This window comes from Plasmodium chabaudi (assembly GCF_900002335.3).
Source record: "Plasmodium chabaudi chabaudi strain AS genome assembly, chromosome: 7".
Taxonomy (NCBI): domain Eukaryota; phylum Apicomplexa; class Aconoidasida; order Haemosporida; family Plasmodiidae; genus Plasmodium; species Plasmodium chabaudi.
In genome coordinates, this window is record NC_030107.2 from 222,431 (window position 1) to 236,119 (window position 13,689).

General features: G+C 23.6%; 5 protein-coding genes across 5 annotated transcripts; 2 read left to right on the forward strand and 3 right to left on the reverse strand.

Moving 5' to 3' along the window:
- Positions 1-284: 284 nt before the first annotated feature.
- PCHAS_0705500 (apicoplast import protein Tic20, putative) lies at positions 285-2,260 on the forward strand (the record flags this gene model as incomplete). The annotated part of the gene is made up of 5 exons (XM_016797608.1): positions 285-629; positions 784-830; positions 922-1,066; positions 1,208-1,374; positions 2,179-2,260. 5 exons carry the CDS (start codon positions 285-287, stop codon positions 2,258-2,260), a joined length of 786 nt encoding a protein of 261 aa, XP_016653544.1.
- Positions 2,261-2,662: 402 nt separating this feature from the next.
- PCHAS_0705600 (transcription initiation factor IIF subunit beta, putative) lies at positions 2,663-3,595 on the reverse strand (the record flags this gene model as incomplete). The annotated part of the gene is made up of 1 exon (XM_016797609.1): positions 2,663-3,595. The coding sequence occupies one exon, from the start codon at positions 3,593-3,595 to the stop codon at positions 2,663-2,665; it is 933 nt and encodes a 310-aa protein (XP_016653545.1).
- A 1,329-nt stretch (positions 3,596-4,924) lies between these two features.
- On the reverse strand, positions 4,925-6,022 carry PCHAS_0705700 (SUMO-activating enzyme subunit 1, putative; the record flags this gene model as incomplete). The annotated part of the gene is made up of 1 exon (XM_016797610.1): positions 4,925-6,022. One exon carries the CDS (start codon positions 6,020-6,022, stop codon positions 4,925-4,927), a length of 1,098 nt encoding a protein of 365 aa, XP_016653546.1.
- A 1,048-nt stretch (positions 6,023-7,070) lies between these two features.
- PCHAS_0705800 (conserved Plasmodium protein, unknown function) lies at positions 7,071-10,610 on the reverse strand (the record flags this gene model as incomplete). The annotated part of the gene is made up of 1 exon (XM_735042.2): positions 7,071-10,610. One exon carries the CDS (start codon positions 10,608-10,610, stop codon positions 7,071-7,073), a length of 3,540 nt encoding a protein of 1,179 aa, XP_740135.2.
- A 1,965-nt stretch (positions 10,611-12,575) lies between these two features.
- PCHAS_0705900 (60S ribosomal protein L41, putative) lies at positions 12,576-12,969 on the forward strand (the record flags this gene model as incomplete). Its single annotated transcript, XM_016797611.1, has 2 exons — positions 12,576-12,629; positions 12,904-12,969. The coding sequence occupies 2 exons, from the start codon at positions 12,576-12,578 to the stop codon at positions 12,967-12,969; spliced, it is 120 nt and encodes a 39-aa protein (XP_016653547.1).
- Between the last annotated feature and the right edge of the window lie 720 nt (positions 12,970-13,689).

Below are 13,689 nucleotides of genomic sequence, written 5' to 3' on the forward strand. Positions count from 1 at the left end.
AAAATACACTCGGATACACCTATTGAAAAAATTTAAATTAACACTATAATACGGAATATAATAGCATTTTTCTTTTCACATTTCAATTTTCAAACTTGTTTAATTCATCCTATTTGCATTCCAATTTTAATTACTTTTTTCTGTTTATTTTGTTCATCATATTTACTACTCAGTTTAGTTTAACTTTCTAACTACTTTTCGTTTAAACAAAAAATGAAGCAAGCATAATAGATATAAAAAGCTAGTTACTTTGCTTTTTTTTTTTTTTTTTTTTTTTTTAAGAAATGTTTAAATTTTTGTCATCTATTTTAATATGTTTTGTTTTGTTGCTTACGAATATATCATGTTTTGTAAATGATAGAAATATAAAAATTTACAATGTGATTAAAAAGAGTAGCAATATTTCTATACACAACAAAAATATAATTAACAAAAGGAGTGTAAATTTGATGGTCTTTAAAAAATATGATAAAAATAAATATCCTATAAAATATTTAAAGAAAACACAACTTAATGCATCAGTAGATAATAAATCGAATTTTGCATTTTATGGCGAAACAAATGTAACAATATTTGATAAATTGATGGCATCGACTGCTTATATTTTACCATTTATGGATGCAGTACAAGTAATTTTTATCACTCGATTTGGATCATACATATCATGTCTCTCTCCCCCAATATCCATACGCATATATATAGCTTTACCATCTATCAAATATATTTCATTTTTTTATAATACTAATATATATATCCTACTATTTTTACAACTTTAAATTGTAGGCATATATGATGCCACTCTTAAATATGCTACCATTTCATTTACACAAGTAAGATATTATTTTTATGCAACCCCAAACTTAAGTTTTCCGATACCATTGAATAGAATGAAAAATGAATATTATTTCCCTCATTTTGTAGGTACCTTTTTTTAATTGAAAAATTTAACAACATATATATGTCCATTCCATTCTCTTCCTTTGGAACCTTCATGGGTTTATATTTTATGTTTGTTAAAGAAAACAAATTCAAATTTCACTACTTTATTAAATATCACCACATGCAGGTATTATTATGCCCACACTGGCTAACTAAAAAAATACACACATAATATATTCACCTTCAATCCAAATTTTACACAAAAAACACTATAACACATACCAACTTATATATTTTCATTTTCTCATTTTTTTTTCTCTCTTTTTAGGGGCTAATATTGTCCATGTTTGGATATGCCTTAGCCTTATTTTATTTTCGAGTTTTTCCATATTCATATAATGATACAGATATATTTAATTTAACAGTTTTATATTCAAGTATGTCCATTTATTTTGGATCATTAATTATTCCTTTCATGGCTTCTTTATTGGGATAGTAAGTTTTTTACACATCACAACCAATTCAAAATAATTTGTACCAAAAAATGTATATGCATGGAAACTTATGAACGTTCAGGCAAATTTGTGAATGTACATAAAAAGTTATGAACGTTCATAAAAATGTGGGAATATCCATAAAAAGTTATGAACGTTCAGGCAAATTTGTGAATATCCATAAAAAGTTATGAACGTTCAGGCAATTTTGTGAATATCCATAAAAAGTTATGAACGTTCAGGCAAATTTGCGAATGTACATAAAAAGTTATGAATGTTCAGGCAAATTTGCGAATGTACATAAAAAGTTATGAATGTTCATACAAAATTGTGAATATCCATAAAAAGTTATGAACGTTCAGGCAAATTTGTGAATATCCATGAAAAGTTATGAACGTTCATACAAAATTGTGAATATCCATAAAAAGTTATGAACGTTCATACAAATGTGGGAATATACAATAAAAAATTATGAACGTTCAGGCAAATTTATGAATATCCATAAAAAGTTATGAATGTTCATACAAAATTGTGAATGTACATAAAAAGTTATGAACGTTCAGGCAAATTTGCGAATGTACATAAAAAGTTATGAATGTTCATACAAAATTGTGAATATCCATAAAAAGTTATGAACGTTCATAAAAATGTGGGAATACGCAAAAAAAGTTATGAACGTTCAGGCAAATTTGTGAATATCCATAAAAAGTTATGAACGTTCATAAAAACTTGTGGACATGCATAAAACCATATGAACATTCATAAAAACTTATCACCATTCTCCCATTTTTCATTTCCTTTGTAGCTACATCGAAATACCAGTTATTTCTGAAGCCATCAAGTTGCACATTGGGGATAAAAAGAAAAAAGAAAATACAGACTTATAAAAATTATTTTTAAAAAGTTCAAATTTTAAACTTATGCAACTGCCTCCACATATAATATATGCGAATTTTAAAAATTTGAATTCTATAAGTTTTTATTTTTTATATATAATTATAAGGAGTACTACGGTACTGTTTTTCAAAAAAAAAAGTCAAATAAAATTAAAAAAATGGATACATAACTCTGTACACATATGCAGAGTGTTGTCTACTTTTTCAAAATCACGAAAAACACAGTTATGCAATGATACTGCTCAAAAATTTTTGGAAAAATAAATACACATTTAGTCTTTGTAATATTTTTCATTTTTTTTTATTAATTTTTTCGTGTCACTTTTATTTCATTTGTTTTGTTTCGTTTCATATTTTTTCATAATAAAATAATTATTAACATTAATAAATTTATTAACTTATGTAATCTTTCAAAAAATAAACCGTTTTTTTATCAGAAACTCTTTTTCTTTTAACAGCTATTTCATCTAATATATTTTTTATATAATTTGATGGTATGTTAAAACTTTTAGAAAAAAAAGAAAATGGGACTCCTTTTTTACCCTCCTTTTCAAATATTTTAAACATACTAATTTTAGTTTTATCTAAATCAAAAACATGCATTTTTTTTGCTTGCTTTGCTTTTTGTTTAGATGCCGAATATGGACCAATATTATTATCATTTTCCATAAGCCCACGTTTATTCTTACCATATTTATTATCAATACTATTGTCTCTCGGATCTTTACTATTTAAATTACTATTTGTTCCATCCTCAAGCGTATTATAATATTTAAATAAAGTATGAGATGAATCTATATTATCTTCATTTCGTGTTTCAATAATTGTATATCTATCTTTTTTAACATTCGTTTTATAATGCCTTTCCTTTAATACTAAAGAATAATCCTTATCTAATGTTGGGAGAAATGAATATGTGTAACTACAATTATTTATTATATCAGCACAAACAACATAATCTACTGCTTCTTTATCACCTTCTAAATTATCTTGATTCATATTCTCATTTGTTTTATTACTCAAATTATTATTTACAGAGTTTGGATTTTTATTGTTTATGTTTAATGATACCTTTTCCTCTTTTAGTATATATGTACTTACTGTACTATTTTTATTACATGGTAATTTTTTTACCTCATCACTATTTTCTTTCTGAATATATATGGCTGATATTTCATTATTGTTTTCTTCAAGCAATCCAACAATATCTTTATCATTATATTCAAGCCATCTACTTGCAACAAATTTCGGAACTTTTATTAGTTTTATACTGTTGCTTTTTAAAGGACTCTTTGATATCGCATCATTGCTTTTACCACTTATCATTTTTATTAAATTTTATAACAAAAAAAAAAAGAAACAAACTAACAGGAAGCCCTTATTTTTTTTTTATCGATAGACAAACAATCAAAAAATAACTAAAAAGTTTTCATGTAAAAACATGGGCTTTATATAAATCTGATTTCCCTTAAGTATATATACATGCTGAAAAGCATTGCTTATTATACAAAAAAAAATAAAGAAACAACCCCAAAATATTCATACATATTTATAATTCCATTTTGTGGAATATAATTAGCTTCACTTTCTTTTTACGGAAAAGTTCCTTAATACTTGCTGAAAATTTTGGGTTTCCTTGTATATAAGTTTGTTCATATGATTTATATGCAAGTTTAAGAAAACTTCAATACTTCATTTCAAACATACAAAATATAAAATCATCAAAATCGACAAAATATTTTACATAATATCAGTAATAGGCTACATATCACTTTTTATATCTATTGAAATACCCCACATAATGTTATATCTTTATTTAAAAAAAAAAAAAAAAAAAAAAAAAACCTATACGTGTTCAATGGCTTGGTACAGTAAAACAATAACAATAGGTTTTATAAATAATATTTTTTTACCATATTTTTTTTCTTTTAAATATTTTTTTAAAAAACTTCGAATATACCATAAAATTATATCATAATAAAAAGAAGGTATTTTTACAATATTGTGAAATACCTATGCATATATTTATTTATATGCGTGCCTTTTTATGATTTAAAAAAATTAACTCCTGATATTTTTTCATTTATTAAGACAATTCAAATTTAAAAAAAAATTTATTTACTAAAAAAAATTATGAATGGTCATAAAAAAAAATGACATTGGTTAAGTTTATTTAAAACACCAAAATATAAATAATAAAAAAAATTATTAAAAATTAATAAAAATAACAATACACATAAATATGTATATACATCATTAAAAGCCTTTTATGTAATGTTAATTCAAAAGGGAAAGAAATAAATACATAAATAATAATCTGCTACTTATAGCAAAAGCTTATTACCCATATTTATACTAATTGACAAGAAAAATGTTAAGCCATTACCCATCAAACTATATAAATGCCATATATTTAGGGCCAATTTAAAGCTCATTATATATGTATAATGACATATAGGTGTTACACTTATGTAGCTATAATATTTTAATTATGTATTCCTACTTTTTTTTCACATGCCAATTATGCCATATAAAATATAGCTATAATAGCGAAAGCTAGCTATATTTGTTTTTTTTCTGAATTGGACATGTTTTTTTATCTCGGAATTTTTTTTTATTTTATAATGTGTGCAGAATTCTCAATCAAGAGAAACTTCACGAAATCATGGATGTACATACTAAATTTTGGTTCATATCAAAAACACAAAAATTTGGTACTGACTCATGTTGTTTTGAAACAAATTTTCGAATTTCTTGGGATGCAACACCTCCCATAATTGAACAGGATGGGGAAAAGGAAACTTTATACATTTTTGCAATTTCCGTTATCCAATCATTTTTAAGAAATGTGTATTTTTTACAAAAATTATGAAATTCTTCATAATCTATTTCTTTATCATTTTTTCCAAGATTTTTGTACTTTTCAAATAGTATTAATGCAAACATATGGTAAATTATTTTATTTGTTTTTTTATCAAAATTTTCAAAAGGTACATTAAAAAAATGGGATAATTTGCAATATTCTATTTCAATACTTTCATTTTCTTTCTTTTTTTCCCCATCCTTCAAATTATGTTCGTTATTTTTTTCACTATTATTTTGATCTTTTTTTTTATAATATAATTCTTCAATAATATGCTTACCAAAATCGGAAAATAAAAAAGCAAATTTCCCATTACACATTGGCGAAAAAAAACCGATATTCTTTTTATGGCACAATTCATTTATATTAATTAATTCATGTAATGGATAATCTTCACATGAAATGCACACACATGTATAATTAGAAATGTAGTCCTCTATACTAAAACTTGTTTCCTTTACTTCAGTAGCTACTACCTCATCATCATTTGTTTCCTCACAATTTGATCCTTTATTTTTCTTATATATCAATTCTTTGTCGATAACCACACTGTCATTTGAAATATCTATACGTCCAATATATCCTTTAATATTTATTAACTGGTTTATACTTTTTAGCTCTTTAAAAATTGGTAAACATAAATGCTTATTTATATCTTCATCATTCAAAAAAAAAATGCTTTCTATCATTTCATCATTTATAACATTATCATCAATAATCGTTACATTAATTCCACTTAAAATTAAATTTTTGCATATCTCAATATTTATAGCACTTAGCCCAACAATCAAAACATTGGATTTTAGCATTCGATTTTGAGCTTTAACTCCCCATAATCTCAACTGACGATCATAAATCTTTTCCTTTTCATACTCTGCTGAATTTTCCATTATAGTTTGATATTACGTAACTTTGTTAAAAAGAATTGGCTTATATTGCCTGTACAAGTCAGGTAAATACATATATATACAAAAAGCTATTTGACAATTATTATGACGCTAAACAACAATATAAACACTTTTAATAATGTTCTCTATATATACATACATTCAAATAAGCAAATTATTTGACATAAAATTTTATAATATAAATGTGGTGATTAGTCGGGCTAGAAATTCACAATATTATAAACAAAGAAAACAAGCTTGAAAAAAAATATATCGACTAATTTATACTTAACATGCGAAAAATATTATAGCCATTTTAAATCATATAATAATTGTACGGCAATAAAAAATTATATATTATTACGTATGCATATATATTGCACACATATTTAAGCTGTGCATATATTAGGTAATCAAAGAGAAACAAATATATTTCTTTTATTTTTGTACTAATATTTATCCTTATAAATATATATTCATATTTATTTATTTATTTTATTTTTTCGCCCTTTTCGCATATTTAATATTGTTCGATATACTTTCTACATAACTATATCCCTATAATTCCACTATTACTAACTCCTTTGTAATTATAAAAAATGTAAGCCCTTTGTGTGTCCATTTTTGAATGAAAAAATATGCTATGTTGTGAGTCTCACTTTGCATAGCAAAAAATTAAGTATATACTATTTTACAAAAATGATAATAAACGTTTAAAACAAAATGAGGGGTTGAATATAGCACCACAGTGTAAGCTCGAAAGCATATAATATACCTATGTATATATAGAAAATTTTTAATTTTTTACTTAATAAAAATACGCTTCAACATAAGGGAATACATAATAAAATCATGTATTAGTAATAATTAACGGATCAAAAAATGAATATAATAAACATAAAGAAAAACGAATAATTGACATGGATATATGTGTCTACTCTCAAATATACTTTTTTGATATTATTATTCATTTTTTTTAAAGACAGACAAGAGTCACTACAATTTATAAATTTGAAATGAAAAACAACGAAAAAAAAAAAACAAAATTAGATTAATCATTGAGTTTTGCTTTACTTAATTCATCAAGTATATACTCATATAATACTTTTTTATCCTCATCTTTTATTGCATGAACTTTACAAAAAATGTCAACAATGTATAGAGGATCTTCATCTTCACAGATAGATAACGATGCAATTTTATGTTCAGAAATTTTTATTTTGGTTTCAAAATAAATAGGTTTTATCTTAACTTTATAAAATCCTTGATCAAAACTAAATGGTGAAACACGAGTTGTCTTTTTCCCCATTATAGTTTTTCTATCATCATTTTCTTTCATTAAATTATGATAAGGATTCCTATAACTTAAAAAATCGTGTACTCTTTTTTGATCTTCAACTCCTTTTTTTATTCGATCGACAGTTTTATTATATCCTCGTGGATGTTCAGACAAAAATAGTTTAACATTTTCGTTTATCATTGGATGAAAATTATGCTCTTTTTTAAATTCTTCTTCTTTTTCTTTTTCCAATTTTGCTCGTCTCTTTTCTAATTTTTCTTTCCCTTTCATAGCTTTCCAATATAATAATTCATTTCGGTTAATCACATGTTTGTTTATTTTGTTGTTATAATTTCCTGAATGTTTATTATTATTTTTTATAGCTATTTTATTTTTTTTTTCTTGCACACATTTATCACTGTTATACCTATTTTGTTCTGACTCACGATCTACAAAGTTCATACATTTTTCATTTTCATAAATTATATTATCAGTATTTATGGATATATTTCTCTTTTTATCGACACTATCTAATTGTCTTAAATTATAATATCTAGAAATTTTATTTATACCACTACTACAATGTTGTATATTGTCTTTCTTTTCTATAAGCGAAATACCTGGATCATATATATTAATTTTATTTTTAATTTTTGTTTTTTTTATTGAGTTTTGATTTAAAATCGGATGAAAGGTACAGTTTACTAACTCTTTTTTGTTTGATTGTTTTTGTTTTTCTTCAACTCTTTTCTTCCTTTCATTTTCTCTTGAATTTATTTTATTTAACCATTTTTCTAGTCTCGTATCTTTTTCCTTTTTACTTTTTAACAAAATAAAACTCTTTTTATTAAAAGCTGTTTCATCTTTCCTATTAAATATATCATCGTTATCTTTACTCTCCATTTTATTCATAATATTTTTATAATAATCAACATTGTCATCAAATTTGTATGTATTTTTGTTTTCTACTACATCATGCTTCATTTCTTGTTCATAACTTTTATCAAAACGGCTAGTATTTACATTCTCTTTATTTATGTCCGAAAAAAGAAAATGTGTGTTATCTTCATTTTTATTATCAAAATAATTTAACATTTCGTTGTCCGTTGTATAATATGTTTCACTCTCTCTTTTGTATCCCTTATTTATAGTATTATCATATTCTGATTTATCATTTTTTTTAATATATGGGTTATTATCAAATTCGTCATATGTCATATTTTTATTAACATGGTCATAAAAATGTTCATAAAAACTATTTTCTGCATATTTATCATATGAACAAGTCATATTTTTGTCCTCATTTTTTTCAAAATCGTCACTTTCTTCTTTTTTTGGGTTTCTTACATTTTTTACATTGAAAATTTTATTATAACTATTTTTTATTACCTCTAAAACATTATGATTATCTTCGTAATGTTTTATAGGATGATCTCCCAAAAATTGATTCTCCGCATTTGTATTATAATTTGAAATTTTGAAATATTTTTTTTCATTTTGACCAATGTTGCCTGACTCGTTCATAATTTCTTTGCCTTTATTAAAATGATTGCTTATTTCAAATTGCTCGTAATTAACAGAGTTATTGCTTTCATTTCCACTATTTTTCAATATAGACATATCATTTTGTATTTCATAATTATTCTCAAAATTTTCTTTATAGTAATTATTCTGATTAAATTTATTTTTTATTTTATAAAAGTCAAAAATGTTGTCTGGTTTACTAAAAATCTCACTTGAATGCTCTAAAAAGATACCAGCCGATACTTTTATTCTCCTTCCTTCATTTTCTTCTTCTATCTGACTTTTCCCATTTTTATGAACAAATTTTAAATTATTTCTTGTAGATGGTATATTTAAAGTTAATGTGTATGTTTTATTATTTGAATATTTTTTTAATATATTTTTATTTTTTTTCCCTTTGGAAAACGTAAAAAAAGAATCAGATAATGAAACCATAGTATTATCATAATAGTTAAACTCGCTTTCTGAATTTTCATTATTTAATTTTTCACATTTTGTATATTTTTCCTCTATATTTTTTTTAATACATTTTATTCGGCTACTTGGCATGCTAATACTTCGTTTTGCATTATTTAGACCTCTCATATTTCGTGCCTTATTAATCTGTTCATTTTGTTTTTTTTCATCATTCCCAATAATTTTATCATATTTTTTCACAAAATGTGCACTTTCACTACCTATTTCACTATCGTAATGGTCACCATTTTTTTTTGCAAATTTAGGAATGCCACTATCTTTGTCGATTCTGTTTGCAATACCCTTTTCCGCTTCATCATAATATTCATTAGTAAGTGTATCATCAAAATTTATAGTAGGATAATAATTTTTATTTTCCTCATATATATATGATGTCTCTAAATGGGTATTATTATATAAATCATTTTTCTCGATTTGTTTACAGTTTTTTATGTATCTATCCATTTTAAATTTGTTTTCATTACTTAATATAGTATCATTCTTGAATATTTTTTCTTCTTGATTTTTTTTAGAATTATTATAGACGTCTTTAATATTTCTATAATTTTTATTGGCACTATTCGAAAAAGCCCATTCATTATTACTTTCATTCAAATTGTTGATAAATCTTTCCGATTCTTTCAAGCATTTCAAACCATATTCCTCATTCTCATTTTCGCTCGCACTATTGTGAATTATTTTCCTTATTGGCGATTCTGTCTTTTTCGTATATTTTAGTTTTCCGGCTTTTACCAACCCATTCATTAAATTTAAATCATCACTATTTTCATCCATATTATATAATAGGCCCCTTAAATCATCATCAAAATAACTGTTATCAATTTTTTTGTCATTATCGTTTGTGTCTATCTCACCATTCGTTTTTTTGTATAAAAAATTATCCTTAAAAATAAAGTCTTTAAAATAAAAATAAAATCTATTAATTTTTTTAATAAGGTGTTTTACTTCATTCTTTGTAGAACATCCATCATCAATATCTTTGAATATTTTCCAGTCGTCTATATTTTTTTCGTATCTTCTCTCATTTTTTCGAGCATCTTTATCATTTATTAATAAAAAAATAAAATTTATTAATTCATCTTCGGGAATTACATTCCGTTTTTGGTTTACCAACAAATTGCATATTTTTTCAACAAATTTATCATTTACATTATTTATAAGATTTAAATCAAAATTTTCATTTTTGTATAAAACTATTTTTGATATGTCTATTAAAAGGTCTAAATCGATAAGCATATTTTTTATTTTATTCATTTGGTTTTCCTCAATTTCCCCCCTTTCGTCTTTTCTTTCTTCTTTCAATTCATTCATGTTCTTTATTTTATACCCATCAATTTCTTTTTATTTCAATTCCTATTTATGTATTTTTGTTTATTCTGAATACAATATTTATATTACCCCGATACTAAAAAAATATTTGTCTAAACAGCGAAAACAGGATATATGTATCCACAAAAAGGTGTAATTATAAATCGTTAACCACACTATCTCAATAAATTTTGAAATAATTTGTGGATCTACATCACTACTATACAAAAATAATTGCCTTTTCTAAATTAAACAAAATTTATTTTATGTTCATATTTTATATGACCATGCAGGTATTTTTATTTTTCTCCTCATAATACGGTATTTAGTGCAAAACCCCGAAAATCAAAAAAAGACGAAGAAAAAAAAACGAAATAGCGAAAAACAAAAAATACAAAAAAAATATATAATCTTCTATCTTTTATAATTATATTAAAAAATTAAATGAAATATAAAAAATTGTGAAAATGTTTAAACCTTATTATTTATTTACAGAAGACAAAACTGTATTGGTATGTAATACCACAATTCGCATAATTTTTTTTTTTATTTATTAGATTATATTATGAACGGTTAATATGAATATGCTTATTTGATATGACAAAAATGTATATGTTCCCGTTTTAACCTTAACCATTCATATTTTTTCGAGCTATAATAAAATATATTACCATTAAACAGTGAGTATAAATATTATTAAAAAATTTATTTTGTAAACATGTTTAATCCCATTACAAGAGCATAATAATAAAACCAGAACTTTTAAGAGACCTTAATCAGTTGTACAATATCAATCCGATTGCTTATACACATTTGTATTTCCTATTATTTGAATTTAAAAAAAATTTAAATCTTTTCTTTTCAAGTTCAACAAATGGTTATTTCCAATTTGGAATTGCACACTCCTATATCAAGCATATGCATAATCACATAAATCCACATGTTTACTTGTTATACTATTTTCCCATTTTATTATCCAAAATGTATTTTATACATTATAAGCAACCAAATCATTTTTTTATATAGAATAAATCATATTTATAAAAATAAATGAAATAAATTAAAACGACAGAATGTTCAATCCTATAATGTGTTAATTTATATATATATTTTTGAAGATATTATAATTGTTAAATATGTTTTAAATGCTTTAAATTATATTTTAAAAAAAAAAATTATTTTTTTGCTACTTACTATTTACTATTAAAAAATAGTATTATAAAAAAATAATATTTTTGTTATACTCCTTTTTTGTGATATACAAATTTTATAAATTCCCCTTAATCACTTAAAAAATTTATGCCGACTTTTTTTTATTATATTTTTTATTTTTCTTAAAATGTAGTACTACCTACTACCTTTTATTAGTTAAAAATAGCATACAAATAAATATATATTAAAATAAGTATAGAAAGCAAACTTCAAATTATTTGGCGGGCAAATATTAATCATATATAATGCCATATATAATGCATATATATAACAATACGGTGTTATAAAAAATGTCGTTATTTTTGGTATACCCCTTTTTGTTTTTTTTCTCAAGCTTACTCATGCCATATATATAATATTGCCATAATAAATATTTTACCTATATATATAAACAAAAAATAACCGACCGCAAACTTGTTTTTTTAAACTAGGATGCATATATCCATTCATATATAGCTAGGCTTTTTTTGGAACTTTAAAAATGTATAGTATATATATATTCAATATATGCTTAGGAATGTATAATAAAATAAAATGAATACACCACATTTAAATTATATAATATATACATATTAAATAATTAAAAATAAAAAATAATTATATATTATTTTTTTTCATGAATTCCAGAAGATTAAAAAATTTTTAATTAAAAAAATTTACAGAATTCATTTTCATTGTTTTTAATATATATAATATACATTTTAAAAGAACAAATATAATTAAACAAATTATCAAATAAAAAAGTGTTTATATAAAATGGCACATGGCGCAAGCAGGTATAAGAAATCTAGGGCTAAAATGCGATGGAAGGTAAACAAATTTATATATACTTATGTTACTAATAAATTTATGTATCCATAATTTCTTTATTATATTTATCACTCTATTTTTTCGCCACATTTTTTCGCTACAATTTTATGTTCATACTCTTTTTACTTGCCCCTTTTTTGTTAACCAAATATGTATGCCTAGCAGTTTGGCTGTTTCTATAGCATACACAGCTGTTAAGGTTTTCCACGTTTTTTAAAAATTTTTTGTGCATATATATATATTTATAATATTTATTTTATTTACCTCTCTTTAGTGGAAGAAAAAGAGAACCCGACGTTTGCAAAAAAAGAGAAGAAAGATGAGACAAAGATCAAGATAAGTTAAATCGAAAATTAGGATTACCTCCTAAAATCTCACAGCTGATACATTCCAAGGAAAATGTCATATTGATATACATTCAATATGTACATGTTTAATATTATATATACATATACATGTGACCAAAAATGCAAAATTAAAAAAAAAATACATTATATTTTACTAAATGTTATATATATATGTTTTTTTTTTATATTACTTGTGTAATATTTTTACATTTTTAACACATGGATTACTAATATAATACATAATGCATATATTTACTATATCTTATCTTTGTTTGCATTTTGAAATAAACATTAAGAAATAGTGAGTAATAAATAAGTATTAATGGGAAAAAAATAAAGACATACCGCAAATAATTAACGTATTAACGTTATGCACTTTTTTCATATTTATTAGTTAATAATAAAAAAATAAATCGGAACAAACACATACACTTATAGACAATCATTGTGCCTCTCTTTTCATTCTTTAAAAAATGTTTAACATATTAAGTAGGATGAAACTACTTAATAAGTAAACTGCTTAATGGGTTCACAAAAGTCTGCACACATATGTATATTCGACTTTTCAACATTGCTACATTTGTGAATAAATATAAACCAGTTCGCACTCTTTCTTTTTAAACGTTTTCGTGCGTTTGCTAATTCTTGTCATTTATTTTTTTTTTAAAACGATTGTCTAGATAGTTGGGTCTACTCCTTTTGTTTACTTCCAA